This window comes from Monodelphis domestica, chromosome 3, assembly GCF_027887165.1.
Source record: "Monodelphis domestica isolate mMonDom1 chromosome 3, mMonDom1.pri, whole genome shotgun sequence".
Lineage (NCBI taxonomy): Eukaryota > Metazoa > Chordata > Mammalia > Didelphimorphia > Didelphidae > Monodelphis > Monodelphis domestica.
This window is the reverse complement of record NC_077229.1, coordinates 194,308,331-194,335,793: the sequence shown is the minus strand read 5'-3', so window position 1 is coordinate 194,335,793 and position 27,463 is coordinate 194,308,331. Positions and strand designations below refer to the sequence as shown.

Below are 27,463 nucleotides of genomic sequence, written 5' to 3'. Positions count from 1 at the left end.
ACTTCCAAACTTAATTAACTCAGAAAAAAAGCTGAGCTTCTGAACTAAAGAATAAATATTTTTTTAATATATCGGCAGTATATAGAATATCATGAGTGATACAGAATAGAATCAGTTACAAAATAGAATCAGTTTGATTTCCTATATGAGAAGCCATTGTGCCTTTGCAAAAATTACTCATCCTTCTTTTGACCATTCTAGCCCATTGAGATCATTCTCTTCTTTGGGTACTGACTATGCTGCTGTCTTATATTCTGCTTTATGCTGTGGATATATATGACATTCTTAGTTCAATGTCCTATATTTCTTTGGTATCTCCCACAACATCAAGCACACTGGTAAAATAAAGTCATAGGTTTGTTTTAGAAATATTTTAATTGTGGAATAGACTGGGGGAAAGCGACCTCAGCAAGACAGTATACGATAAACCCAAAGATCCCAGCTTTTGGGACAAAAATCCACTATTCGATAAAAACTGCTGGGAAAATTGGAAGACAGTGTGGGAGAGACTAGGAATAGATCAACACCTCACACCCTACACCAAGATAAATTCAAAATGGGTGAGTGACTTAAACATAAAGAAGGAAACCATAAGTAAATTGGGTAAACACAGAATAGTATACATGTCAGACCTTTGGGAGGGGAAAGGCTTTAAAACCAAGCAAGATATAGAAAGAATCACAAAATGTAAAATAAATAATTTTGACTACATCAAACTAAAAAGCTTTTGTACAAACAAAACCAATATAACTAAAATCAGAAGGGAAACAACAAATTGGGAAAAAATCTTCATAGAAACCTCTGACAAAGGTTTAATTACCCATATTTATAATGAGCTAAATCAATTGTACAAAAAATCAAGCCATTCTCCAATTGATAAATGGGCAAGGGAAATGGATAGGCAGTTCTCAGATAAAGAAATCAAAACTATTAACAAGCACATGAAGAAGTGCTCTACATCTCTTATAATCAGAGAGATGCAAATCAAAACAACTCTGAGGTATCACCTCACACCTAGCAGATTGGCTAACATGACAGCAAAGGAAAGTAATGAATGCTGGAGGGGATGTGGCAAAGTAGGGACATTAATTCATTGCTGGTGGAGTTGTGAATTGATCCAACCATTCTGGAGGGCAATTTGGAACTATGCCCAAAGGGCGACAAAAGAATATCTACCCTTTGACCCAGCCATAGCACTGCTGGGTCTGTACCCCAAAGAGATAATGGACACAAAGACTTGTACAAAAATATTCATAGCTGCGCTCTTTGTGGTGGCCCAAAACTGGAAAACGAGGGGATGCCCATCAATTGGGGAATGGCTGAACAAATTGTGGTATATGTTGGTGATGGAGTACTATTGTGCTAAAAGGAATAATAAAGTGGAGAAGTTCCATTGAGACTGGAACAACCTCCAGGAAGTGATGCAGAGCGAAAGGAGCAGAACCAGGAGAACATTGTACACAGAGACTAATACACTGTGGTATAATCGAACGTAATGGACTTCTCCATTAGTGGCGGTGTAATGTCCCTGAACAACTTGCAGGGATCCAGGAGAAAAAAACACCATTCATAAGCAAAGGATAAACTATGGGAGTGGAAACACCGAGAAAAAGCAACTGCCTGAATACAGAGGTTGAGGGGACATGACAGAGGATAGACTCTAAATGAACACTCTAATGCAAATACTATCAACAAAGCAATGGGTTCAAATCAAGAAAACATCTAATGCCCAGTGGACTTACGCGTCGGCTATGGGGGGTGGGGGGGAGGAAAAGAAAATGATCTATGTCTTTAACGAATAATGCTTGGAAATGATCAAATAAAATATATTATAAAAAAAAAAGAGAAATATTTTAATAACTAGATTTCAATATAATTCATTTCCTTTGTAATTCTATGTGTTTTATTTTATACATTTGAAAACATTATTCTGAAAAAGGGCCCAAAGACTTCACGAGGCTACTAAGGGGACCATTAACTAAAAAAAAAAAGCTAAGAACCTTTCTGTAGAGGCAGTGTAGCAGTTAAAATTAGTTTCTCTGCTAAAAATATTATATTTTATGAGGTTTATTAAAGATTAAGAAATAAAGAAAATACAAAATAAGAAAGCACGTGCCTAGGAGGGCCGAAAGGCCCATTCAATTTCACTTACACTACATCTTGAGAGAGGAGTGTCTTTGGAAGCGGAAGTAGGGAGAGACCCGAAGTAGGCGGAGAGTCAGTTTAAATACAATTTCTGTTCTCCACCTAGGTGGGAATTCAGGTGAGGTTATAAAGCATTCTGGGAAGTGGCCAAGGACTTCTAGGAATTGAAGTCTGGGGTTCAAGTCTCCATTTTTACAGCAGGTAGGGGGTGAAGTATGTAGAATGATTGCTGGACTTGGAATCAGGAAGGCTAACCTCAAATCCTGCCTCAGACACATATTTCCAAGACTGGGCAATTCATATGATCTCCCTTAGTTTCAGTCTCAAGTTCCTCATCTGTAAAGTGAGAATAGTAATAGTACAGGTTTATCGTGAGAATAAGGAGAAAAAGTATGTAAAGTGCTTTGTAAATCTTCAAATGCTACATAATTGGAAGCTATTATTTTCATCATTATTAATTATTTCTTTATATCGGCCTTGTGCCTTCCTTGAAGAGTTAGCATCGGTGGCCTTGGAGACATTCCTCTTCTTATTACTTGTCCAAGCCAGCAGCAGGAACTAACTATATCCTTTACAGGTATAAATAGCTCCCAATATCCCAGAATCAGCTTTTCTTTCACATGTCTAATGAGCACAATTTCTTCCTAGCAAGGCCATCCTCACATTTAGATCTTTATCAAGTGTTAGACTTACAGTTATTCAACAGACTACTGCCCCCGCCACAGGCATCCACAACATGCCACCAGATGACTTTGCTTTCTAACAGTCCAGCCATGCTTTCTTAACATAAAAATTCATTGTAAGCACCTTGGATTAACAATACATTTTTTTTTATTAGAAAGCCAAGGCAAAGATCTGAGAAGAATTTAAAACTTAATTAGTTTTAACCCATAGCCAAATAAATTATCTTCAGAATTTACCCCTGGCCTTAAGGTACTTTTGAGTTACAAGATTTATTCAATATTATAAACCAAATTATAGGTAAAAGTCTCTTTATGGTCTTTTTTATGTTGGGGGGCATATTTTTTGTGTCATTCTTCAAATAGAAGGTAGAGGAAAGCTTCAAAGCAGATTGATGCCTAATTCAGTTATTTAAAATTGGTGCTATTTTTCAATTTCCCTACAACTCTCCTTTATTTCAAAATTGAAACATTTATAGTATATAAAACTGAAACCAAAGGTTATACAGAGGGGTAGCTGGGTGGCTCAGTGGATTGAGGGCCAGGCCTAGAGATGGGAGGTTCAAATCTGGTCTCTTATACTTCCCAGCTGTGTGACCCTGGGCAAGTCACTTAACCCCAATTGCCTAGCCCTTATCACTCTTCTGCCTCAGAACCAATACACAGTATTGATTCTAAGATGGAAGGTGAGGTTTTTTTTTAAAAAATGATAAATATATTTTTTGTCCATTTCTCAGTGTCTAAATTTTTGCTTTATTGTTTGCTGGACTTCATGTAGTCTGTAGCTTCCAGAAAACTTCCCTCAATTTATGATTTAATTTCTTATGCCAACCTGTGATATATAAAAACCATGATAAGGAAAGTAGTGATGGGGAAGGGATACCTGCACTTTGTTCAGAGATATGAGTTGTAGTGTAGTTGTAATAGTAGTGGTAGTGGTAGTGGTAATGGTAATAGTAGTCATAGTCATAGTTAGAACACCAGACTTGGAATTAGGAAGACCTGTATTTAAATTCTGCTCATACACTTTCTAGTTATTTGACTTTGGGCAAGTGATCATTTTGTTAAACCCTTACCTTCCATCTGTGTGGGATCAAATGTGTGTATTATTCCCCAATATACATTGATTAGTATTAGTAATCACAGATTGGCAACTTCCTATAGAAAAATAGTGGTTAGATGTCCTCCACTAGGAGATATCAATCTCTCTTTTTGAACAGTAGAAGAAACCCCCTCCCTAAGCAGCTTTATACACATATATTAATATAGGCTTTAATATGCTCTTTTTTTCAAATGTGGCTAAAAGACTGCCCCTCCTTTTCTCCTTTTTTCTCTTCTCATGGGAAGTAGTTTAGGGGTGATCTAATTCCTATGAGGGAAATCTCAAAAAATGACAAGTTATAATCTTGACTGCATGTCCCAAGAAACATTGCAATGCTATGGACCAATCCCGAGTAATGTTTCAAAAAGTGTTTTCTGAATATGAATCTTCCAGGAACCTCTCTCTCTCTCCTCTCTCTCTCTCTCTCTCTCTCTCTCTCTCTCTCTCTCTCTCTCTCTCTCTCTCTCTCTCTCTCTCTCTCTCTCTTTCTCTCTCTCTCTGTCTCTCTCTCTGTCTCTCTCTCTCTCTGTCTCTCTCTCTCTCTTTCTCTCTGTCTCTCTTTCTCTCTCTCTCTGTCTCTCTCTCTGTCTCTGTCTCTCTCTCTCTCTTTCTCTCTCTCTCCTCAGTAAACCAGTTGGCTCTATATTGATGCTGGAATCAAATATAAAGACCTCTGTTCAACATTTAAAGTTCTTCAGAATCACTTACTATCTTTATTGATTGAGAGAAAGAGAGAGACAGAGTTGGAGAGAGGGGGAGACAGGGAGACAAAGAAGGGGAGACAGAGGAGGAGACAGGAGAGGGGGGGGAGGGAGAGAGAGAGAGAGAGAGAGAGAGAGAGAGAGAGAGAGAGAGAGAGAGAGAGAGAGAGAGAGAGAGAGAGAGAGAGAGGTGTATAGGGAGGTGTCTTGTCTTACTTGACCCACTCCCACTCTTTGTGAGGAATACTGGCCATGCCAGGCCTCCTACCCCTTGTGAGCATGCTACCTATATCCAGGTAGTATGCCTCATCCTATGCCCTCCCCCTATGCCTCTCAATAAAGCCACATGAACTCTGCCAGCATCAAGTCTCCTGTCTGCTCATTGGAGTGATTTGGGGGTACAAACTCCCACCCCCAGAATTTCATTCCACATACATCTTAGAATCAATATCGTGTATTTATTCCAAATCCAAAGCATTGAGGTTAGATTTTAATTCAGGACCTCCTATCTCTGGGCTTGGCTCTTAATCTACCGAGCCACCTAACTGCCCCCACATGATATTTCTGTTAGTGAGTACTTCCCTCACTAATGCAGACTTTTAGACTCTCCACAAGTTCAGGAAGCAGTTTTATGAATTTTTATAGATAGAAAAAGCTTATCACTTGCTGGCCCACCTTCTGGAGATGAGTTCTGACTTGTAGATAACACACTTTTGACTCTTCAGCTTCACCACCATGCCCCTGGGCAGGTGTTTCCTCCTCCTTTTTCTTTCTTTCTATTTTATTTGTATTTTCACCTGTTGGGATGGATGTTCCTTAAGAACAAGAACTATCCTTTTTTTCTGTTTATATCTCTAACACTTAGAATAGTGCCTGGCACTAGTTATCAAAAAGTAAACATTTATTAGGTTCCTACAATGTGCCAGGCCCTGCCACAGTGCTGAGAATACAAAAAAAGAAAGTCCTGGTCTTCAATGTATATACATTATCTAATGGGACAGATAGCTGTTCAGTCTTTTTTCAGGCCTGATAGGACCCTTCTGGTTTTTCTTCTTCAGTTCATTTGAAAGGTGAGGAAACTGAGGCAAACAGGGTTAAGAGGCTTACCAAGGGTCATACAACTAATAAGCATAAATTGGATTTGAGCTCAGATTTTCCTGACTCCAGGTCCAGTCCTCTATCTGTAGCCCCATCTAGCTGCCCTACGGGAAACAAAGGAGCAGCTTTCTTCAAGGTATTTTGTTTGGCATCTTTTTCACCTTTAGAAATTCAGCTCTATTAGCATTCAGGTGTGCCCAGGAATGTCCCAGAAGGAACACCTCTTATTTGTTTTTGTTGGACAAGATATAAAGTCTACTTTGCTACTTTGATGAACTCTTTGTTCTGTTACTGAAATATAAACTAATTAGAACAGAGAATATATTACCTCTCAGATTTGTGGTTAGAAGAATTTATGTATCAGTAAAAAATAGTAAATATTGTGAGTTATAAAATGGATAACTTTGAATACATTAAGTTGAAAAGTCTTTATGTAAATAAAATTAATGCAATCAAGATTAGCAGGAAAGCAGCAATTTGGGGGGAAATTGGGCAGTGGGGGCAGAGTCAAAATGATAGAGAAGGTACACCAACCCACCTGATGTCTACCAAATTACCCTCCAAACAACTTTGATATAATACCTTAAAATAAATTCTGGAGAAGCAGCAGAACCCACTGAAAGAAATAAAAAGAACTGAGCCACATCCTGAGCCAAAGACCCAACTTATTTTGTGGGCACAAAATGCACAAGCCAGAAGTCTGCAGCCATGTCTAGTTAGAGTGGTCTGAGACATCCAGTTTCCAGATTACATCAATTTTATAAGCACGGACAATGCCTCAACAGAAGTTACAGACAGGGTCAGGCATTTAGAACATAGGGTTTGTTTTTGTTTAGTTGGTGTTTTTTCCTAGAAAAAGCAGAGGCATTTTATTTAGATATAGACAGATGAGCATGGACTGCTGTAGTATGTCCCATTTAACTGGAACATTTAACTATTCAAGCCCATTCCTCTGCCTTACACTGCAGGTAGAGCAAAGAGGGTAGTGAGGAGATTGCTATGAGATGGGAGGTGCTGGAAAAGGATCTATAATTACAAACACTCAACACAAAACCAGAAATACCCTTTCTTTCCCCAGAGTTTCCCAAATTCTGACAGGAATAAAATATTTTAGAATAGTTTCAAGAATTGGCAAATCTGCCCTGCAAGAAGTGAGGGATTCCACCCATCAGGGTCCAAAGGCTCTCTCCTTCCCCCTTAGCAAAAATAATAAATATAATGAAAATTTGAAAAAATGAAGGGCAAACAATGGGCCATTTCATTTTACTCTGAAGCCATGAACATCCCAGTTAAAGAAGTGGATCCCACTATCTTAGAACTAATGCAGAATACAAATTACAACTCTGCAAAATTTCCCCAGGGAATTTTCCATTTCCATAGGTTATTAACCTATGTTCTAAAAAGGTTAATGAAATGGATTTTATGAATGGATTCCAGTAATTAGGAATATAACCAGGGCATTCTCCCCCTTTGCTCCTTTCCCTTCTCAACTGACTTGGTTATGACACTGCAAGACTAAGCTAGGGGCCCACATTCCTCATGTTACAACCTCTAGAACATGTGGCAAAGTAAAGGGAAGGGTACAGACACTTTCATCATTGCACATGCTTTTGCCACTATTCTTATTCCTATTATATCTTATTTTAAAACACAGTTACAGCTTATCAAACTATTATAAAGCAGTCCTTATAAGCGATTAAAAACTATTTAATTAAATTGCTTCTTATACCAAAAAAGCATGGAGTGAAATAATTTTTTTAGCTAAAACTACTTAGAGGAAGACAAAAAAAAAATAAATCTATTGCACTGGTATGGAAGCAGAATACAGAGCAGTTTGCCAAGGTAGGCCCCACCTAGACAAGCCAGCACAGTCCTTGGGGGTAGTTGAATCAGCAGCAAAGGCTTCTGGAACTCTCAGCCACAGCCAGTAAGGGGGATTAGATAACTGCTTTGAAGGAGAATACAGGGTCTGGCTCTGGGTGCAAGATTTTTTGTTCCATGACCCAAATGCAGATCCAGTCCTGGGTCTTGGTCTCAGGTTAAGGAGCACCAGCACACACCAACATTTGTGCCTGCATGGGAGCAGGAGATCCTGGTCATAGCTCCACAGCAAAAAGAGTGTTGTGGTTGTTCATAGAACAGCTCACAGTCCAGGAGAGTATTAAACTCAACTCTCCTTAGTTCATATATACCAGTGGTTCTCAACCTTTCTAATGCCATGACCTTGCAATACAGTTCCTCATGTTGCAGTGACCCCAAGCCAAAAAATTATTTTGGTAGCTACTTCAAAACTGTAATTTTGCTACAGTTATGATTCAGGATGTAAATACCTGATATGCATTATGTATTCTCATTGCTACAAATTGAGAGGTTGAGAACTGCTGATATATAACATCTTGGAAGAACTGAAAACTTATAGATCCCAAGAGCTAGCTCTGAAGGCAGTTGCACAAAAAACATGAAGGCTTATACCATGTTCTCTTTACCACAGGAACAAAGCCCAACTGTACCAGTTTGCTTTGTTTTGTTTTTAGAGTTAAAAGACAAGGGGAAAAGTCTGGAAAATGAGAAAACAGCAACAAAAATAAATTCAACATAGAAAATTGTTTTGATGACAGGGATGACCGAAACACAAACTCGGGAGAAGAAAATACAGTCAATATTGCTGCATTCAAAGCCCCCAAGAAAAATAGAAATTGCTCTCGAGCCCAAAAAGAATTAATGAAGGATTTTTAAAAACCTAATAAAGGGGGTAGCTGGGTGGCTCAGTGGATTGAGAGCCAGACCTAGACACAAGAGGTCCTGCATTCAAATCTGGCCTCAGACACTTTCTAGTTGAATGAGCCTGGGCAAGTCACTTAACCCCCATTGCCTAGCCCTTATCACTCTTCTGCCTTGGAACTAATACATAGTATTGATTCCAAGATGGAAGATAAGGGTTTGGGTGTGTGTGTGTGTGGGGGGGTGATCTAATAAAAGAGGTTGAAGAAAAATTGGGGAAAGAAATGAGAATGATGCAGGAAAAAAACAGATTATACCAATTGATAAAAGAGGCACAAAAATCCACTGAAGAGAACTTCTGAAAAAGCAGAACTGGCCAAATGGAAAAAGAGATACAAAAATTTATTGAAGAGAAGAACTTCTTAAAAGGCAGAATTGATCATATGGGGAAAGAGGTAGAAAAGTCACTGAGGAAAAGAACTCTTTACAAAGTAGAATTAACCAAATGGAAAAGGAGGTACAAATGCTTACTCAAGAAAATCAAGGCTTAAAAATTAGAATTGGACAAGAGGAAGCTAGTGGCTCTATGAGACATTAAGAAGCAATTAGACAAAATCATAAGAATAAAAAAAAATATATAAGAAAATGTGAACTGGCTCCTTGGAAAAACAACTTACTTGGAAAATAGATCCAGGAGAAATAACCTAAAAATCTTCATACTATCTGAAAGACATGATCAAAAAGAGCTTCGACATCATCTTTCAAGAAATTTTCAAGGAAAATTGAACTGATATTATAGAATCAGAAAGTAAAACAGAAATGGAAAAAAATCCACCCATCACCTCCTGAAAGAGATCCTAAAAGGATAACTCCCAGGAATATTATAGCCAAATTCCAGAACTCACAGATCAAGGAGAAAATACTTCAAGTAGCCCAAAAGAAAAAATTCAAATATTATGGAATCATAATCACACAAGATTTAACAGCTTCTCCTTTAAAGAATCAGAGAGCATGGAATATAATATTCCAGAAGGCAAAGAAGGTAAGCTTTAAGCAAGAATCACCTACCCAGCAAACCTGAGCATACTCCCTCAGAGGGTAAATGGATATTCAATGAAATAGAAAACTTTTAAACATTCCTGATGAAAAGACCAGAGCTGAATGGAAAATTTGACTCCAAATATCAGAATTAAGAGAAATATAAAAAGGTAAACAGGAAAGTGAAATCAAAAGACATTCAATATGGTTAAATTGTTTATACCCTTATATGGGAAGCTGATTTTTGTCACACCTAAGAACTTTAATACTATTAAAGCAATTAGAGGGAGTACACATAGAGGATAAGAATATGAGTTGAATATGATAGAATGATTTCTAAAATAAATAAAATTAAAGGGTGAGAAAGAGGAATGCATTGGGAGAAGGAGGAAGGGAGAAATAGAATGGAGTAAATTATCTTACATAAAAAAGGTATGAAGAGTTTTTACAGTGTAGGGAAGCCTAGTAGAAGGTAGGAAATGGTCAAAGGATATGAACAGGCCATTCTCAAATTAATTAAAACTATTTATAGTCATTTTTTAAATGCTCTAAATCACTATTAACTGAGAGAAATACAAATTAAAACAACTCTGGGGTACTACCCCACACCTCTCAGATTGGCTATCATGACAGAAAATGCAGATGACAAAGCTTGGAGAGATGTGAGAAAATTGAGATATGAATGCATTGTTGGGGGAATTGTGAACTGACTCAACCATTCTGGAGAGCAAATATCTATACCAAAATGACTATAAAATAATACATACCCTTTGGCCCAGCAATACCATTACTAGGTTTGTATTCCAATGGGATGATAAAAGTGTGTGTGGGGGGGTCTATATGTACAAAAATGTCTAATACTGTTCTTTTTGTGATGGCAAAGAACTAGAAAGTGAAGGGATTCTCATCAATTGGGGAATGGCTGAGAAAGTATAGTGTGTTTATATATAGATAAATATACATATATAATATATGATTATAATAGAATAATATGCTATAAATAAATGATTAGCAAGATGATTTCAGAAAAAAACTGGAAAGATCTGCAGGAACTGATACAGAGAGAAATAAGCAAAACTGGGAGAACATTATACACAATAACAACAATATTGGATGGTGATTTATCTGTGAAAACTTGGCTACTCTCAGCAGTGTAATGATCTGGGACAATCCTGAAAGATTTGTGACAGGGAATGCTATCTGCCTCCAGAGAAAGAACTGTTGGAGTCGGATGGAATGCAGATCCAAGCATAATATCTTTCACATCAGTGTATTTATGATTTCATTTTGGGGTGTTGGTTTTGTATGACTGTGCTCAATATGGAAGTGTGGTCTGCATGAAAATAAAATTTAAAACAAATAAATAAAGTAAAAAATGCTTATTTACTTCCTTTAGCTCCTATATTTGTGATGTATGGCAGGCTTGAACATCCTGACTATTTTATTAATCTTTTCTGAAAGACCATTGTTTTTGGGTGGTTGTAAATATCATTGAAAAGATGACGCATTCTAAGAAGGCAGAGTAAAAAGCCACATCACTCACAGCAGTAGCAAGAATTGCTTCATCTAAAGTACAAACACTTTGGTTTTCCCTCAAGGAGCTCTTAGTCTAATGGAGGAGAGTATCATCTACTTTCCTAAATTTTAATTTATTTTACTTCTGTGATAAAGAATATAGTGTCTGTATAAAATTAATAAAACTTTTTTGAACAATAAGATAGGTTTCTGCTACTTATACCCTCTTATGGCCCTGGGAAGCTTCTTACTCTTTCTAAGCCTCAGATTCCTTGTCTGTAAAATGAGGAGACTAGACCAGAAGACATCTAAGGTCTCTTTCATCTCTAACTTGGATAAACCAGAAAGGGTTGTCATGGCCTAAAACGAGTGTATCATTGGTATCATGGTGCTGACTGACAATATAATTTGGCTTTGGTGTTGCTCTAGGTCAGGTGGTCACTCCTCAATCCTTAATCTCCCCAGGATCACACAGCTAGGAAGTGCCTTAGGTCATATTTGAACCCTGAACCTCCCATTTCTAGGCCTGGCTCTCATCCACTGGTGGGTAGTGATGTGTTTGGCCTCTTGGCCTATGCCTAGTGACTTAACTCTCTATTTCACTATTTGTTGTTTAGTAGTTTCAGCCACTCCCAACTCTTGGTGACCCTGTTTGGGGTTTTCTTGGCAAAGATACTGGTGTGATTTGCCATTTTCTTCAGCTCATTTTAGATATGGGGAAACTGAGGCCAACAGGGTTAAGTAACTTGCCATGGATTATCTCTAGTCTCTGCACTCTATTCCCTGCCTCATCACTATTGGCATTTTGCTTTCCTGCTCAGGAAAAGCTTTAATTTAAATGTAATTGCTAGTTGTGCTTTTAACCCTTTATTTCTCTTTCCACTCTGTATTGTGGCACAGAGATGGCTTTTCCTTGTATTTTAGGTCACTGGGATGAATTTCTTCCCATTGATTCCATAGTGGAAACAATGACAGAAACCTCAGACTGTTATTGACTGCTCATACATTGGAAAAAATATTTGATGTGTTTCTAAGGAGTCAACCTTATTTTAGAGGAGTATCAGGGATCCTGAGAAATCAGTCTGTAAATGGTTTTGGCCTCAAATGTTTTTAGGCAGCTTCCTGCCGTGAGTTTTCCTGCGCTTCAGCTGCACACAACCAGCATGGCTATGCGTGTCAGCCAAGAAGACTTTGAAAAGGCAAAGGAGCAAGTGAGCCTCTTGAAGAAGGATCCAGGAAATGAAGTGAAACTAAAACTCTATGCCCTGTTTAAACAGGTAAGGGAAGCATGTTTTCCAGGGTGGGGGATGATTGAAGATGGTCCTGAGGTCCTCAGATGTAAGCAGTCAAGTCAATAAACAGTGGATAGTGCTTAGACACTTTCTTAGTTCAAATCTGGCCTCAGACACTTAACTAGCTGCATGACACTGGGCAAGTCACCTTACCCTGATGGCCTCAGTTCCTCATCTGTAAGATGAGCTGGAGAAGAAAATGGCCAACCACTCCAGTATCTCTGCCAGGAAAACCCCAAATGGGGTCATGACTGAAAAATGCCTGAGCAACAAACAACTAAAGTTTAACTACCTGTTATTGCTGCTCTCAGCTGTGGGTCACTGCCAATATCCATTGGCTTTCTTCCTTATTTAAAAAACTCCTACATAATGCTAGAACTATTCATGAAACCAGGTTAAGTAAGACCACTCTCACGTGATGCTACCTAACTTCCATTTAGCTCCCATGGCTCCCCGTGTTCTTGTGGCTGTTGCATGGCTCCATGGATCATGGCACACTCGGTCCTTTTGTCCTTCACTGTCTCTGGATATCTTTCCAAGCTCATGTTGTTTCCACAACACTTTTCTATCCATATCATTCTCTGTCATCCCCTTTCCCAGCATCAGGGTCTTTTCCATGGAGTCCTGAATTATCATTATGTGTCCAAAATATTTATACTCCAGCTTTATTATTTGACCTTCCAGTGAATAGTCTGAATTAATTCGTTAAGTAGTGACTGATTTGATTTCCTTGCTGTCCAAGGGATTCTCAAAAGTCTTCTCCAGCAGAAGAGTGTTAAGGGCTAGGTAATGGGGGCTAAGTGATTTGCCTAGGGTCACACAGCTAGGAAGTGTCCAAGATTTGAACCCAGGACCTCCCATTTCTGGGCCTCCTTTCAGTCCTCTGAGCCACCCAGCTGTCCCCATGTACTGATAATTGAAGGCTGACTTTGAATCCTATTTGCTCTTATAGGCTACTGAGGGGCCGTGTACCACACCAAAGCCAGGTATGCTTGACTTTGTCAAAAAGGCCAAATGGGATGCGTGGAATGCTCTTGGCAGTTTGCCTAAGGTAAGTATCGGGATCAGTGCTGCTGTCTGCCCTTTTCCCTGACATACTCAAAGAAAGCTTCTTGGTGGCATGCCTGAGCTCAAGCTTTCCAACTCTTTCTCCTTATGTGCTGCCTTACAAGTTGCATTTGCTAACAGAAATACTGTTTCTCTTAACCTTTTGAGCCAGATTTACAGCATATGAGCCATCTGATTTTATGTGTTCGTCATCTTCCTTCTAGGATGCTGCCAGGCAGAATTATGTTGATTTAGTTTCCAGTTTGGTTTCCTCTGAATCTTTGAGCCAAAAGAAGACTTCTTTTAATGATACACAATCTGAATATAAAACCCTGATAGTCACCAAGGAAGACAATATTACAAAGATCATGTTAAACCGTCCTTCCCAGAAAAATGCTATTAATATTCAGGTAAGCAGACTAATAATGCTTAAGTAGCACTTTACTTTTCCTTTAATGCCTCTCATTTAAATACTCTGGGACTTCATAATAATCAATATTTTTCTGATAATCTCATTATGATCTAGAAAGTACCATTCGTTTAGCAAGAAAATCTAATTTCCTCTCCAAATAGACTTGTTATAAAGAGGAAATAGAGTCCAAGTTAGTATTTAAAATTTGTGAACTCCCAGAAACGTTATATTAATTTTTCTTTATCATGAGCAACATGATACAGAGGGAAGAGCACTACCTCTAGAATCAGAGGACATGGGTTCAAATCCTGGCACAACTTGCATGTATTTATAGGGCAAGTCATTGAACTTCCCTGGATCTCAGACCCCTTACTCATAAAATGAAAATATTAGACCAGATGACCTCTGAAGTCACAACTCTGAAGCCTATAATCTTCCAGGAAGAAAGAAAATACTTTGAGGCCTCAAAAATACTCTTTCCAATAAGGCAGAGAAGAAAAGTGGACTATGTATGTATATAATTAGTGTTTGTTGTTTTTTTTTTTTATCAAATTGCAAACCAGAACTGAAGCACTTTCTGAAGCTATCTGTTCTTTGTCTTTGGATTTCCCATCCTTGAATTACACATATACCTAAACAAATTTCCAAAGCACAGGGAATTCCTACTGTGCATTCTCCTTCTAGAAATAAAGATGGCAACCAGCCTTTGACTTAATAGGTAAGTCTTAGGAAAGTGCATCAAGTGCATCATAACCAGCCAAGGTTCCCACAGGTAGTAAGTGTTCAAAGCAATATTTGAACTCACATCTTCCTGATAACAAGCCTACCGCTCGACCACGTCTGCCTTGCTGCCTCTGTATCATTGAATTGTGCCCCTCCCCGCCCAGTTTATAAAACAAAGATTGAACAATTACTCGTCATCACTGTCACACATCTGGGATGACACATGGTTGCAAACCTTGTCTGTTGGACCCACATTGTAAGGATAATTTTAGTGTTTTGACTTAAAAATCTAAATTAATTTGGTCACCAGGGAAAATTCCAAATAAAATATCAAAATCAGCTGGAAATTATGGTGATTTTAATTAATAGAGAGAGAAGGAATTAAGGAGAAGAGAGAGAGAGAGAGAGAGAGAGAGAGAGAGAGAGAGAGAGAGAGAGAGAGAGAGAGAGAGAGAGAGAGAGAGAGAGAGAGAAAGGAAAGAGTTAATTTAAACTGCTCTGGCTCAGGCTGAGCCAGGAAGGAGTTAAAGGCCTTGGCCAAAGTGGCCTCACTGAGCCCAAGGGAAAGGAAGCAGTCTTACCCATGTCACCACAGGACTGTCTCAAAGAAGCTGTCTGAGGGAACTCCTCCAGGCCAAGTGCCTCACCTGAACTCAACCATATGTCCAAATTCCTGGATCTCAACTTTTCATCCTCTTTTATAGACCTTTCACTCTTGTGTCTCCTCTAAATTTTCACATCTACCAATCACAGTAGAAGCTTTTCTCCAGGACTGCCTGTTCTTTAGTTCCTACTTTCTTTGGTTAGATTTTCTCCAGGATTGTCCACTCTTTAGTTCTCACCTTTTCTGGTTAGATTATATCTTTTGAGCTACACTTCTTTGTTAAGTTCACCTTTTATTAGTTACTTGACCTTTTTATGATTAATTTAAGCTTTATAGGTACTTAACATCTTTTTGTATTAGATCTAAAAATAGACTTATCTTAACAGTTTTAGCTTTACTATAAGGTGAGAACTAAGTACCTTCATTGTTCAATCAGGAGATTACAACTTTATCTTCTCCTAAAGTAGGGTCTAAGTAGGGTGGAGTAATTTAAAGTTTACAACACTCTAAATGCTAATGAACACATAATACTAATAAGAGACCCCATATGGACAAGGTCTGGTCAGATGTGTATCATTTATTTCAAGTTCTGATCTCTGTTTTCCCCTACAGTGCTATGTAACCCCACCAGTCCTTCTTGCCACCCCATCCCATGGAATCTAGTGATGTCAAACTCAAATAGAAACAGGAACCACTAAACCCTACCTAAGAATCCCTGCAGGCTGCACTTGACTTAGAAAGCCACATGTTAACATTTTCTGTGTTCTGTTGTATTTTTTTTTGTGACATATTTTCCAGTAACATTTTATCTGGTTTGCACCATACTTGGAGTATTGGGGGCAAGGGGTCACATGTTCAATGTCTCTACCATGGGACCCTATTTTTATCTTTGACCACATATTACATATCCCTCATAGTATTTATGAGAGGCAACATGCTCCAATGGAAAGAGAACTGAACCTGGAGTTGCAGAACTTTTGTCAGTATTTATCACACTATTTGTGTGACCTTGGGAAAGGCCTAGGTTCATTATTTATTTATTTATTGGCCAATTACATGTAATAACAAGTTTTCACATAAGTCTTCTGAAGTTTTTTGGGGGGAAATTTATTTATTTACCAATTACATGTAATAACAAACTAAATGCATAGGTTTTAGTTTGCAACTCTTCATAAGGAGGGGACTGGACAAGACAGCCTCAATGGTCCCTTTCTCAGCACTGGGCCTCTTCAGCATCTGTCTCCTAAGTTATTTGCTTCTCACTGCAGATATGACCATCAGTGAGATCAGTAAACTAGAATAGGTTAGCTCTTCTTTAGGATGTTCAGGAGAGCCTAGCACATCAGGTGTGAGGGCTTGCCAAGCCCTTTTTAGCAATGCATTACCTTTGTGGTGTCTACCTTGGCACCCAGCTCTCCCCTGAGGCTCCAAGAAGCTATAGCACATGCAGTGGCTGCACCCCAATAGACTGTCTTAGCAGATGGGCTAAAAAAGTTTGATGATAACTGTAAGGCCTCAAACCTGACAGTGAGTGGGGCTGGGAGGGTGTCTACCCCAGCCATTGGAAGACTTTGGCCCATCAGAATGGGGTAGAGAAGAACAATTTGTTCTAAAGGCCATGAAGAGCTATGGAGCTCCGAGAGCTCAGTGGGACATGGAAGAAGCTAAGTTTATCTCAAGCCATCACCAGCCATCTTGACTTTTGTCTTTTCTCTAGACTTAGATAACTCTGGAAGAGAGAACAAGGCCAACAGCTATGCAATTCTGCCTCATTTAAATCCAATTTATACATTGCCAATGATATCATTGTGCTGTTCTTCAAGTATAAAGGACAACAGTCAACCAGCCAGCCTCCCATGGGGTAGAAATCAACATCTTTTTGTGGAACAGATTGCCCCACCAGTATGGCGAACAAACCCTTCGTAACACCATCGGTTGTTGATTCTTATTTTCAAAGTTAATTCTTCCCTTCTGTCTTCCCACTCTTATAGATGTATAAAGACATTACACTAGCCCTCGAAGCTGCAGAAAAGGATGACTCGTCCCTAACCGTAATCACAGGTATTCTGTTTTGTAGGACCTCTTGCTCCTCTGTTTGGATGGATCCCTAATCTAGATGGGAGGTTGGATTCAATGTCCTCAAGGGCCCTTCCCAACTGTAAGATTGTAGGGTTCTAGTCCATTGATGGTAGGGAAATAATTTTCTTTCCACATATGGTGTTGATACTCTCTGCTTTCAGACTTCATCAGCTGTAGGGTATGTAAATGGAAACTGAAAACAAGAATGTTTCCTCTTCGCTAAAAAGTCAGCGCCCTGTGAGCCTTGAATAGCAGACTGCTGTTTGTATTTATGGACCTAGAGAAATCACTTGACCATTTCTCTGCTACATTTCTCCAACTATGAAGTGAAAGTACAGATGATGGATCTTGCCTAGGTTTGAGACTCCATGGGAAACAGATAGAGAGCCTAAATCCTATAAAATGTCTATTTTTTCAGGGACTGAAAGAAAAATTTCAGACCATCCACTATACCCATTAATAAAATAATTACTGAGTGTCTCCTCTTGAAGAGGCCATGCTGGATACCAAAGGAGATAAAAGGGGAAAGAGCCCCACAAGAAGCTTGTAGTTTAGTAGAAGGGATGAGCCATAAACATAGATAACATACTATACTACTTATATTATGGAAATACTTTCTATGCTATGCTAACCTAACAAAATAGACTATTTAATAAGTACTATAAGAGTGACTCTCTCAAGAAAAGGAGGGAAAGGGATAAAGGGGGAAATACAGTCAATATTGAAGCAATCAAAATGTATTCCAAATCAAAATGCATAGGCATCAGAGAAGCTAGAAATCTCTGCTGGGCTGGACAACTGGGAGAAGGTCTTCAGAAGGAGAAGTCTTTGAGCCAGACCTTGAGGGATAGGCATCATTTAGACAGGAGGAACCCTGGGAAAGCAGCCCATGGCAAGCAGAAGGAGACCAGGGCGTGTTTATGGCATGACTGGCAGTTTGGGTGTGCAGAGGATAGATAGTATTGGGAGTTAAGGCTGGAAAATGAAGATGAGACCAGATTAGGGAAGGCTTTGAATATTAGGCTTAGGAATCTGGATTCCATTTAAAAGGCAATGGAGAACCAGTAGAGGTTTGCAAGTGTAAGATAATGAGTTAGAAAAAAATCATCTGGCAGAAGTTTATAGGGGAAATGGGAGGTGGACAATCGGGTAGAAGGGTTTTCATCATCTTAGAGTAAGTGTGTTATAATATGAGCTTGAATTCAAGTGATAGCTTGTGAGAGTGGAAAGGAGGAGACAGAGGAGAGAGACAATCACCAAGGAGGAATTGGATATAACTATCTGGCTAGAGGAAACAAGGGAAAGATAAGGGTCAAAAATGACAAGTATTGAGCCTGGGTAGTCAGAAGAATGGAGGTCCTATTGGCAGAAGTATGTGAACAAGATTTTCTTTGGGAAAATGGGAGGAAGAAGTAATAACATGAAAAAGGATGTGGTCAGTTTTATGAGGTACTAAGCTAGAATTCAGAAAAGAGGTCTGTCTAAAGATAGATTAGAGAATCATGCATGTGGAAGTAGTATTTGGAGGTATGGAAGTGGATTGGATCACTGACTGAGTAAGGAGAGAAAAGAACTAAAAGGATTTTCAGAAATGACTACTTTTAAGAAATAGGCCCAGGAAAAAGAAACAACAAAGAAAACATAAAAGAAACAATGAAATTAAGAGATCCAAAGTCATGCAATATCAGAGAAAATAAGACAAAGATGTTTGAGAAGGGGGTGACCAACAGTATCAACTGCTTATATACATCCTACTTACAAGGGAAAAGAACTTGTCATTGCTTCATTAGTTTGCAAGAACAAGAGTGATCTTCCCCAGCTACTGAGAAGAGAGGACTACATGAGAAGCACTTAGCAAAGCAGCTTTGTTTGGTGTTCACTGTTCCTGAAAGGAACAGGGGTCTCAAAACCTGGATTCAGGAGTTCTAAGTTTTCCAAGGCACATTCTTACTTATACAACTTCTTGTTAGGTTTCTGTAAATTTATGTCAACCTTCCCATGGATAATCCCTGCACTGGAGGGAGAGTGTGATCCAGGAATAGGAGGGATTTGTTATTTTGTGATTATTCCTATTTTCCCTTTTAGTGAGTAAATTTCATGATTATAACAAAAAAAAGGTTAATTTCTCTTTTTTATATCACCCCCTTAGTTTGTATGCTATAGGCCCGTTTTACAAAATCAGAAGATCCCATAACTTTTAATAATGGTAAACATAGTCCGTTGTTTTGCCTAGAGCGGAGAGAAATTCTTGTGCAAATATTGATTTAAAGCAACTTATTAATCAAAGGTGTTGTTAAACTTTTGGAAGGATCCTTGGTGTGGGAGAACCAAGACCTGTTTTCTCCAAGTATCCTGCTCAATTTCTAGATATGTTTCATGTAAATGGGTAGAAGACCCTGTTTGTGAATAGGTATAGGGTTCCACAGGGCACAGCCACCCTGCTAGGTTCAACCTCAGTGAAAATATTTAGCCTGCTCTGGGAATAGGTGGGAGTTCCCTAGTTCCCTCAATGCTAAGCTCCCTAGAGCACAGCTATAACAACTCCTTCCCCCTCAACACCCCTAGCCAGCTTTAGGGGAGTCTTTCCACTAGAGGACACACGCTCACTCTTCCCCAGTCCAGGGATTTTCTGACCCCAAATCAGAGCCCTAGTGTGAAAAATTGTCCCCTCCTGTCATGCTTTACCCCATATTAGAGAGCTCTTGTCATTCCCTATCAAAATAATACTAAGTAACAATCCCCCTTGACATAGTGCTGCCTTAAAAGCGCTTTCTTCCCCACCAAACTGTAACCCAGCTGATGTATTGGCCATCTCTTATTTTTTAGACCCCATTTATGAAACCCGATCATTATAAACACTCCCAAGCTCTTGTGCTCTCAAATAAGTATTCTTAACTTGGTGCCCTTTGAAGGTCCGTGGATAGATTTCATAAATACATATAGGCAGTTGGGTGACACAATGGATAAACTGGACTAGTGTCAAGAAGACCGGAGTTCAAATCTAGTATCTAGTTACTAGCTATGGAACCATGGGAAAACTCACTTAACCCCTGCCTCCCCTACTTGTGAATGTAGATAATAATAGAACCTGCTTCTCAGGATTGTAGAAATCAAATGAGATATTTATAAAGTGTTTGGCTAATCTTAGAGAACTGTATAGGGGGCAGCTGGGTGGCTCAATGGTTTGAGAGCCCAGCCTAGAGACAGTATTCCCTGGGTTCAAATTTGGCCTCAGACACTTCCTAGCTGGGTGACCTTGGGCAAGTCAGTTGACCCCCATTGCCTAGCCGTTACTACTCGTCTGCCTTGAAACCAATACACAGCAGTGATTCTAAGATGGGAGATAAGGTTTAAAAAAATTTTTAATAAAAAAAGAGCTGTATAAATGATAGCTATTTACTATTATTTGAAGGAATCTGTGAACTTGAATAGGAAAGGAAAAAATCAACTTCTTTATTTTCATAAACCACTAACTGAAATTTAGGACTTTTCTTCAATTATTTAAAAATACTCTTCTTAGTCCACAGGGTTCACCAGAATGCCAAGGTGGGCCATGACACACTCCTAAGAGTGCCTGTACTAAAATCACATCATAAGTGTAAATAACATGCAATTTATGACTAGCTGTGACTGCTGATAATGTCCACCTAATTCTGTATTAATTTTGAATTGCAAATAAAATCAAAATCACTCTCTTATCTCCAAGCAACTTGAGAAGATTCTCTTTAAAATTTGTCATCCCATTTTTCCTCTTTATCCAGACATTTAGACATCTAGTATATTGCATATTGTCTATGCACACAAATGCTTTGGACTTTTTCCCCTTTTTTTCAGTTTCCTAACTTCCCCAAATCAGGCAGTTGGTTGCATGGCATCCTTTCCTTTCCCTTCCCCTCTCCTGTGTATTTTTTTCACTTGCCTTATTTTCTTATATCTTCCACATTGAGTTTTAACATTCTTTGGTCTCCCAACCATATTCATTTTAGACTGTCATCTAGGTAATGTTAAGGTGTCTGACATCTCATACTGAAATTAATACAGGCCCTATTTGTTCAACAAAAGCCAAATTGACCCAACTTTGGAATTTCTTGCATATTTTTACCAGTCCCTCATTATTATGTTGTAGGATCCTTCATGCTAATTGTATAATATTTGGAAGGGAAAAAATAATGTCAAGATGTAAAATAAAACCAAAAGCAAATATAATTCTATAATGCATCGTTATATTTTAAAACCCACAAAATCCATTGCATTCTTCCTTCTAAAATTTTTATGGTGTTATTTATTTTTATTGTTTGTAGGAAATGGTGAGTATTACTCCAGTGGGAATGACTTATCTGAACCTCTGAAGATTCCACCAGATGAAATTCAAAAGAAACTTGAAGAAAACATGCAGATACTAAGGTAGGAAAGGCATTTTCTAAAGGAAGTACTTTTCTTTGTTCATCAGAATAGCCCTTTTTTGTACAGAAGTAAAATTTTTTCTTTGTCTAGTAAAAAGATATAGCAAGGCGGCAGCTGGGTGGCTCAGTGGATTGAGAGCCAGGCCTAGAGATGGGAAGTCCTGGATTCAAATTTGGCCTCAGACACTTCCTAACTAAGTGACCCTGGGCAAGTCACTTAACCCCCATTGCTTATCCCTTACCACTCTTCTGCCTTAGAACCTATACCCAGTATTGATTCTAAGACAGGAGGTAAAGGTTTTTTTGTAAAATTAAAAAAAAAAACATATAGCAAGAAAATATTTTAAATTATATTTTTATTTTGTTAAACATTTCCCAATTAACTTTTAACATTAATTTTTTCAAAATTTTGAGTTACAGATTCTCTCCTTCCTTCTTGCTCCTCCTCTACCCATTGGGAAGGCAGGCAATATGATATCAATTATGCATGTGAAGCCATAGGAAACATATTTCACTATTAGCCATGTTGCAAATACACACACATACAAAAGCAAGAAAAAAAAGAAAAGCACAGTTCTTTAAGCTGCTCCCATCTATTATTTTGTATTCTTACTTTTTGCATTTTGTTAACTACATTTGATGCTGCTGACCATGAGAATTTGATTAAGAATCATTCGACATATGGAATGTTTCTACTTCTGGAGGTTAACAGGCCATAGATATGATAGCAAATACTCAATCTGCCCAGAAGAATTGATGACCAGACAACCAGAACGTCGTCTTCTAATTTTCAATTCTTCTGCATAGGTCCCATCATATTTTCAAATATTTTAATATCTTTAATAATAGTATTTTAATAATAGTATTACACTAGTACTAATGCTACTATTTTTTTGTCTTTTAGTGATAACTATTGATAATATTTTTTGTTTTGAACATTTAGTGGGAGAAGGGAGTTCTTTGTGTTCCTTTCAGGGTCTCTAATTCCCACTGCTGGGACACTGTAGCATAAAAGATCTCTACTTATCTAAAAAGGGTCACTGGCTCCTTACAGACCATTGAGCTAGTATTGATCTTCACATTAAAATTTTAGAATATTGAAATTTGTGGGAAACACAGTAACATACACACATATACACACATGGAGGTCATTTTTTTTAACTCTTACCTTCTGTCTTAGAATCAGTACTGTGTATTGGTTCCAAGACAGAAGAGAGATAGGGTTAGGCAATGGGGGTTAAGTGACTTGCCCAGGGTCACACAGCTGTGTAACATTTAAAATTTAGGGGAGACTGAGGCAGGTAGAAATTTGGTTTCTCTCTGCAAGGAGTCTTATATTTTTATGAGGTTTATTGAAGATTAAGGATTAAAGAAAATACAAGATAAGAAAACACGTGTCTAGGCCACAGAGAGGCCTAGACACAACCTCACCTACATTATGAAAAAAGCCACCTCTGCTCCAAAACGGAAGTCCAAAAGACCAAAAGGGCCTTTCCAATCAGGTTAAATACCTTCTCGATCTCAGCCCACGTGAGAATTCAGTGAGATTACAAAGCATTTGGGGAAGTGGAGCAAGGGCTTCTGGGAGTTGAAGTCCTGGATTCGAGTTTATTTTTACAGCTGGGGAGTGTCTGAGACCAGATTTGAACCTAGAACCTCCCATCTCTGAGCCTGGCTCTAAATCCACTGAACTACCCAGCTGTCCACACAGAAGTAATTTTTTAAAGGCTTTGTGTGTCAGAACCTGAAAGGAAGACCTGAGCAAGACTTATATTATCCAATGTTAGATGCCCTAACATTTCTTAGACGACTGTCAAAAATGTATATGGCGGAAGACCAAAGAAAGTTCGAAATTAATGAGTTGGAATTTCTTCAGCTAGTCACAAGGAACCATTAACTCAGGCTTAGAAATATTTCAACTATATTATATAACTTCATTATTGACATTCTGGGGGGGAAAACATATATGTGTGTGTGTGTGTGTGTGTGTGTGTGTGTGTGTGTGTGTGTGTGTGTATAAAATCATGTCCATTGTTTTTCTTTCTTTGCTTTAGGACATTTATTGACCATTTTATAGATTTCTCCAAGCCCCTAGTTGCACTGGTAAATGGCCCAGCTATAGGAATCTCAGTTACACTTCTTGGGCTATTTGACATCGTATATGCAACTGACAGGGTAAGTTATCTTTACTTCTCTTTTTAAGTTATTTTTAATATAATTCTTTGAAGCAGGAGTATGGTTACTGAATGAATTGCACAGAATTTTAGTGGCCACATTTAGACTTTTTCATTTCCTAAGTACAATTGTAATAAAAAATAACATTTTGTTTGGAAGAAGGGTGGTGTTTTTTCCTTTTTTATTCCCTAAAAATCAGCCAAATTTTCTTAGTGAGGCATTCTGGTCAATAATATTCGTCAGCCTATTCATTCTTCAGTTTTGTTTGGGGGTCTTTTGTATTTTTCCCCTATTGCCTACAGAAACAATTTTTACTGTTTGTTTTCTGACATTTTGAGTTCTATGTTATCTACTTCCCCTTCCCCACTCCCCAAAGTAGCATGACACATAAGTTTTACATGTGCTATCATGCAATACATATTTCCATATTCAGGATGTTGTAAAAGATATACATTGCAAGGTCAAGAAAAACTCATTTTTCTTCAGTTCTTATACTGCTTTATAAGCATGGTGCTTAATATGAAGATTTGTCATGAAAATTGTGAATGAAAGAAAAAGCAATGAGATCAATTTATTGTCCACTTCTCTTAAGTAAATAAACCTTAGAACCATAAGATGTTAGAACTATAATCAACTTTAAAGATTATATAATAAAATCAAATATGAGATAAGGAAAAATAGGCATTGGAAGAAGAATTTATAAAGCACCTATTATGTGTCAAACATTGTGCTAAAAACTTTTTTAACAAACATTTCATTTGATTATCATAACAAAGCTATTAGGGAGGTGAGACATATATAATTTATTTATAGCTAACATTTATATTGTACCCACTATGTGACAGACCTATTGCTGCCTTGAATAACAAATTAAAGTGCTTTGCAGACCCTAAAGCACTAAGTGCTAGTTTCATTATTATTTTTATTATATGTAATCAAGCCCCATCATTTTACTGAGAAGGAAACTGAGCCCTATGGTTTTGTTTTTTAGACCCTTACCTTCTGTCTTAATATCAGTTCTAAGGCAGAAGAGTGGTAAGGGCTGGACAATGAGGGTTAAATGGCTTGCCCAGAGTCACACAGCTAGGAAGTGTCTGAGGCTAAATCAGAGCCCAGGTTCTTTGGACTCCTCGTTTCCCCAAGACCCATAAAGTTTAACTGGTTTACTGAAAATTCACATAACTATTTAGAGATTTTATGTTCCCCAAAAGTTCACCTTTTCTACGATAGTACTTTGTTCCTAGATTAGTCTAACCTAGTCTAGCATAGACTCTAGTTAATTTTAAGAGCCTAAATCTATTTCACATAATTACTTCCCCAGTGATTTTTTTGCTTACACAATTTCTTGTTCTTTGTTAAGTATTCCACTTAAGATCCATAAAGATAGTTTTTTTGAACATGTAGAACATGCAATACCTCAGGTACTATGCCTGATTATCTCTTCATCAAGAGTCCATTCAACCAGAGCCTGTAGACCACTGCCAGAAATAATGCTTTTAAGCAGCCAATCAATAAATATTTATTAAATGTTTCTTCTGTGCTTAGGCATCATGTTCACTGAAGATACAAAGAAAAATAATAAAACAATCCCTGAATTGGAAATTCTGAAAATCAAAGGAGAGATTAATAAAAGGAAAAATAAGAAAAACATTAAACTAATAAATAAAAGTAGGAGCTTTTTTAAAATGAAAAACCCAATAAAATAGATAAACTCCTGGTTAATTTGATTTTTTTTAAAAAGATGAAAGAAGATAACCAAATTATCAATATCAAAAAATGGAAAAGGTAAATTCACCATCAATGAACAGGAAATTAAAGCAATTATTGGGAAGTTCTTGCCCAATTAAATACTAATAAATCTAACAGTCTAAGGGGTGAATATTTATAAAACTATAAATTGCCCAGATTGATAGAAGAAATAGAATGCTTAATTAACCCTATTGTAGAAAAAGAAATTGAACAAGCCATCAGTTAGCTCTCTAAGTAAAAACCCAGCTCTAGATGGAACTACAAGTGAATTCTACCAAACATTTAAAGGACAATTAATTTTAATAGTACATAAACTATTTTTAAAAACAGGCAAAGAAAAAGTTCTACCAAATTCCTTTTATGACACAAACATGGTACTGATACCTAAACCATGAAAAGCAAAAACAGAAAAATAAAACTATAGACTATTGATGCAAAATTTTAAAATAAAATACTAGTCAGGAGATTATATTAATAGATCACAAAGTTCGTACATTGTAACAAGGTAGAATTTATACCAAGAATGCAGAGCTGGTTCAATATTAGGAAAACTATCATCAATTGCTATTTCATAAATTGTTTTATCTCTGAGAAGACCAAAGAAAGACCTGGTCTTTGGTTTGGACTCTGAGACTGCTAAGGCTCAGACTCCTAACTTGATTCTTGCTGAGGCCCAGCCAGCTGGCCTTTGTTATTTTTATAATTTGGAGACAAAGTTAAGAATTATGTACTTCTTATAAGGAAAATAGTATTAATTTATTGTAGAATAGGGAAAATTTGGGTTAGTTAGATCAGGAAAGATCAGTGTAGCCTGTAGAAATAGGAGATGGGGTTCCTTGCAGAACCAGGGAGTTTTATTTGTGTGGAGTTAGAATCCCTTGGAGTTAGAAATCCTTTTATATCCATATATTCTCAATAAAGTTTATTTTTTTATAACAAGAGTCTCCTTAGCATCCATGTGCCTGGCCCTAAAGAAGAATTCACTTATGAGCTTCACTTCATTTATATAAAATGAAGATATGTGTAAGCACAGAAAGCAGAGTATCAGATCAGTTTGTATCCATAATCATTAACATTATTTTTATAGTGATTAAAACAAAACCTATGATCCCAAAAATCTTACAAAGGTAGGGAAGAGAGTAGATACAAGTAAAGGGGTAAATAAATACAAGATAATCCTAGAATAATTGCTAAGACTTATAGAACTTGCAAGGCACTTTAAAAATATCATCTCATTCGGTCCTCCCAACCACCCTGTGAGGTAGGTGCTATTATTATTCCCATTTTACAGATAAGGAAACTGAGACAAACAAAGGTTAAGTGACTTTACTCAGGGTTACACAGGTGAGTATATGTCTAGGACCAAATTTAAGCCATGTCTTCCTGACTTCAGAACTAGGGACTTTATTCACTGAACCACCAAGCTTCTAGCTAAGAAGGGAAAAAATAGAATTTGTGGGATTAGGAAAGATCCCCCATAGGAGTATGCCTTGGAATCAATACAGAGTCTTGATTCTAAGACAGAAGATAAGGGTTAAAAAAATTTTTTTTGAGTTCCAAATTCTTTCTTCCTCCTGCTTCTCCCCTCTCTGTGAGAAAACAAGTGATTTGATATCAATTATACATGAGAAATCATGGGAAACATTTCCATTTTAGCCATGTTGCAAAAGAAAATAAACTCCAAGAAAAATAAAGTTTAAAAGTGTGTTTCAATCTGCATTCCAGAATTCATCAGTTTTTTTCTCTGAAGGTACATAGCATTTTTTTGTCATGGGTCTTTTGAATTTGTCTTGGGTCACTGTCTTTCATGACTGATCATCCTTAGTATCTCTCTTATTGTGTACAGTGTTCTCCCGTTTCTACTCCACTTTTCATCATTTCATAAGTCTTCCTCAGGTTTTCTGAAACCATCCTGCTCATAATTTCCATTGTAGTATCCTATCACTATTGTTATAGGTGAAGTTAAATGTGTGTGAGTT

At 37.7% G+C, this 27,463-nt stretch overlaps 1 protein-coding gene across 5 annotated transcripts in view; it reads left to right on the top strand.

Moving 5' to 3' along the window:
• ECI2 (enoyl-CoA delta isomerase 2) overlaps window positions 1-27,463 on the top strand; it is a 132,032-nt gene that overhangs the window by 94,054 nt on the left and 10,515 nt on the right. For all 5 annotated transcript variants that reach the window (XM_056823375.1, XM_056823377.1, XM_001368045.5 and 2 more), the window contains exons 2-7: window positions 12,115-12,277; window positions 13,245-13,343; window positions 13,564-13,749; window positions 17,070-17,139; window positions 21,459-21,561; window positions 23,615-23,735. In XM_056823375.1, coding sequence (XP_056679353.1) covers window positions 12,115-12,277; window positions 13,245-13,343; window positions 13,564-13,749; window positions 17,070-17,139; window positions 21,459-21,561; window positions 23,615-23,735 — 742 coding nt within the window. The remainder of the gene's footprint in view (window positions 1-12,114; window positions 12,278-13,244; window positions 13,344-13,563; window positions 13,750-17,069; window positions 17,140-21,458; window positions 21,562-23,614; window positions 23,736-27,463) is intronic.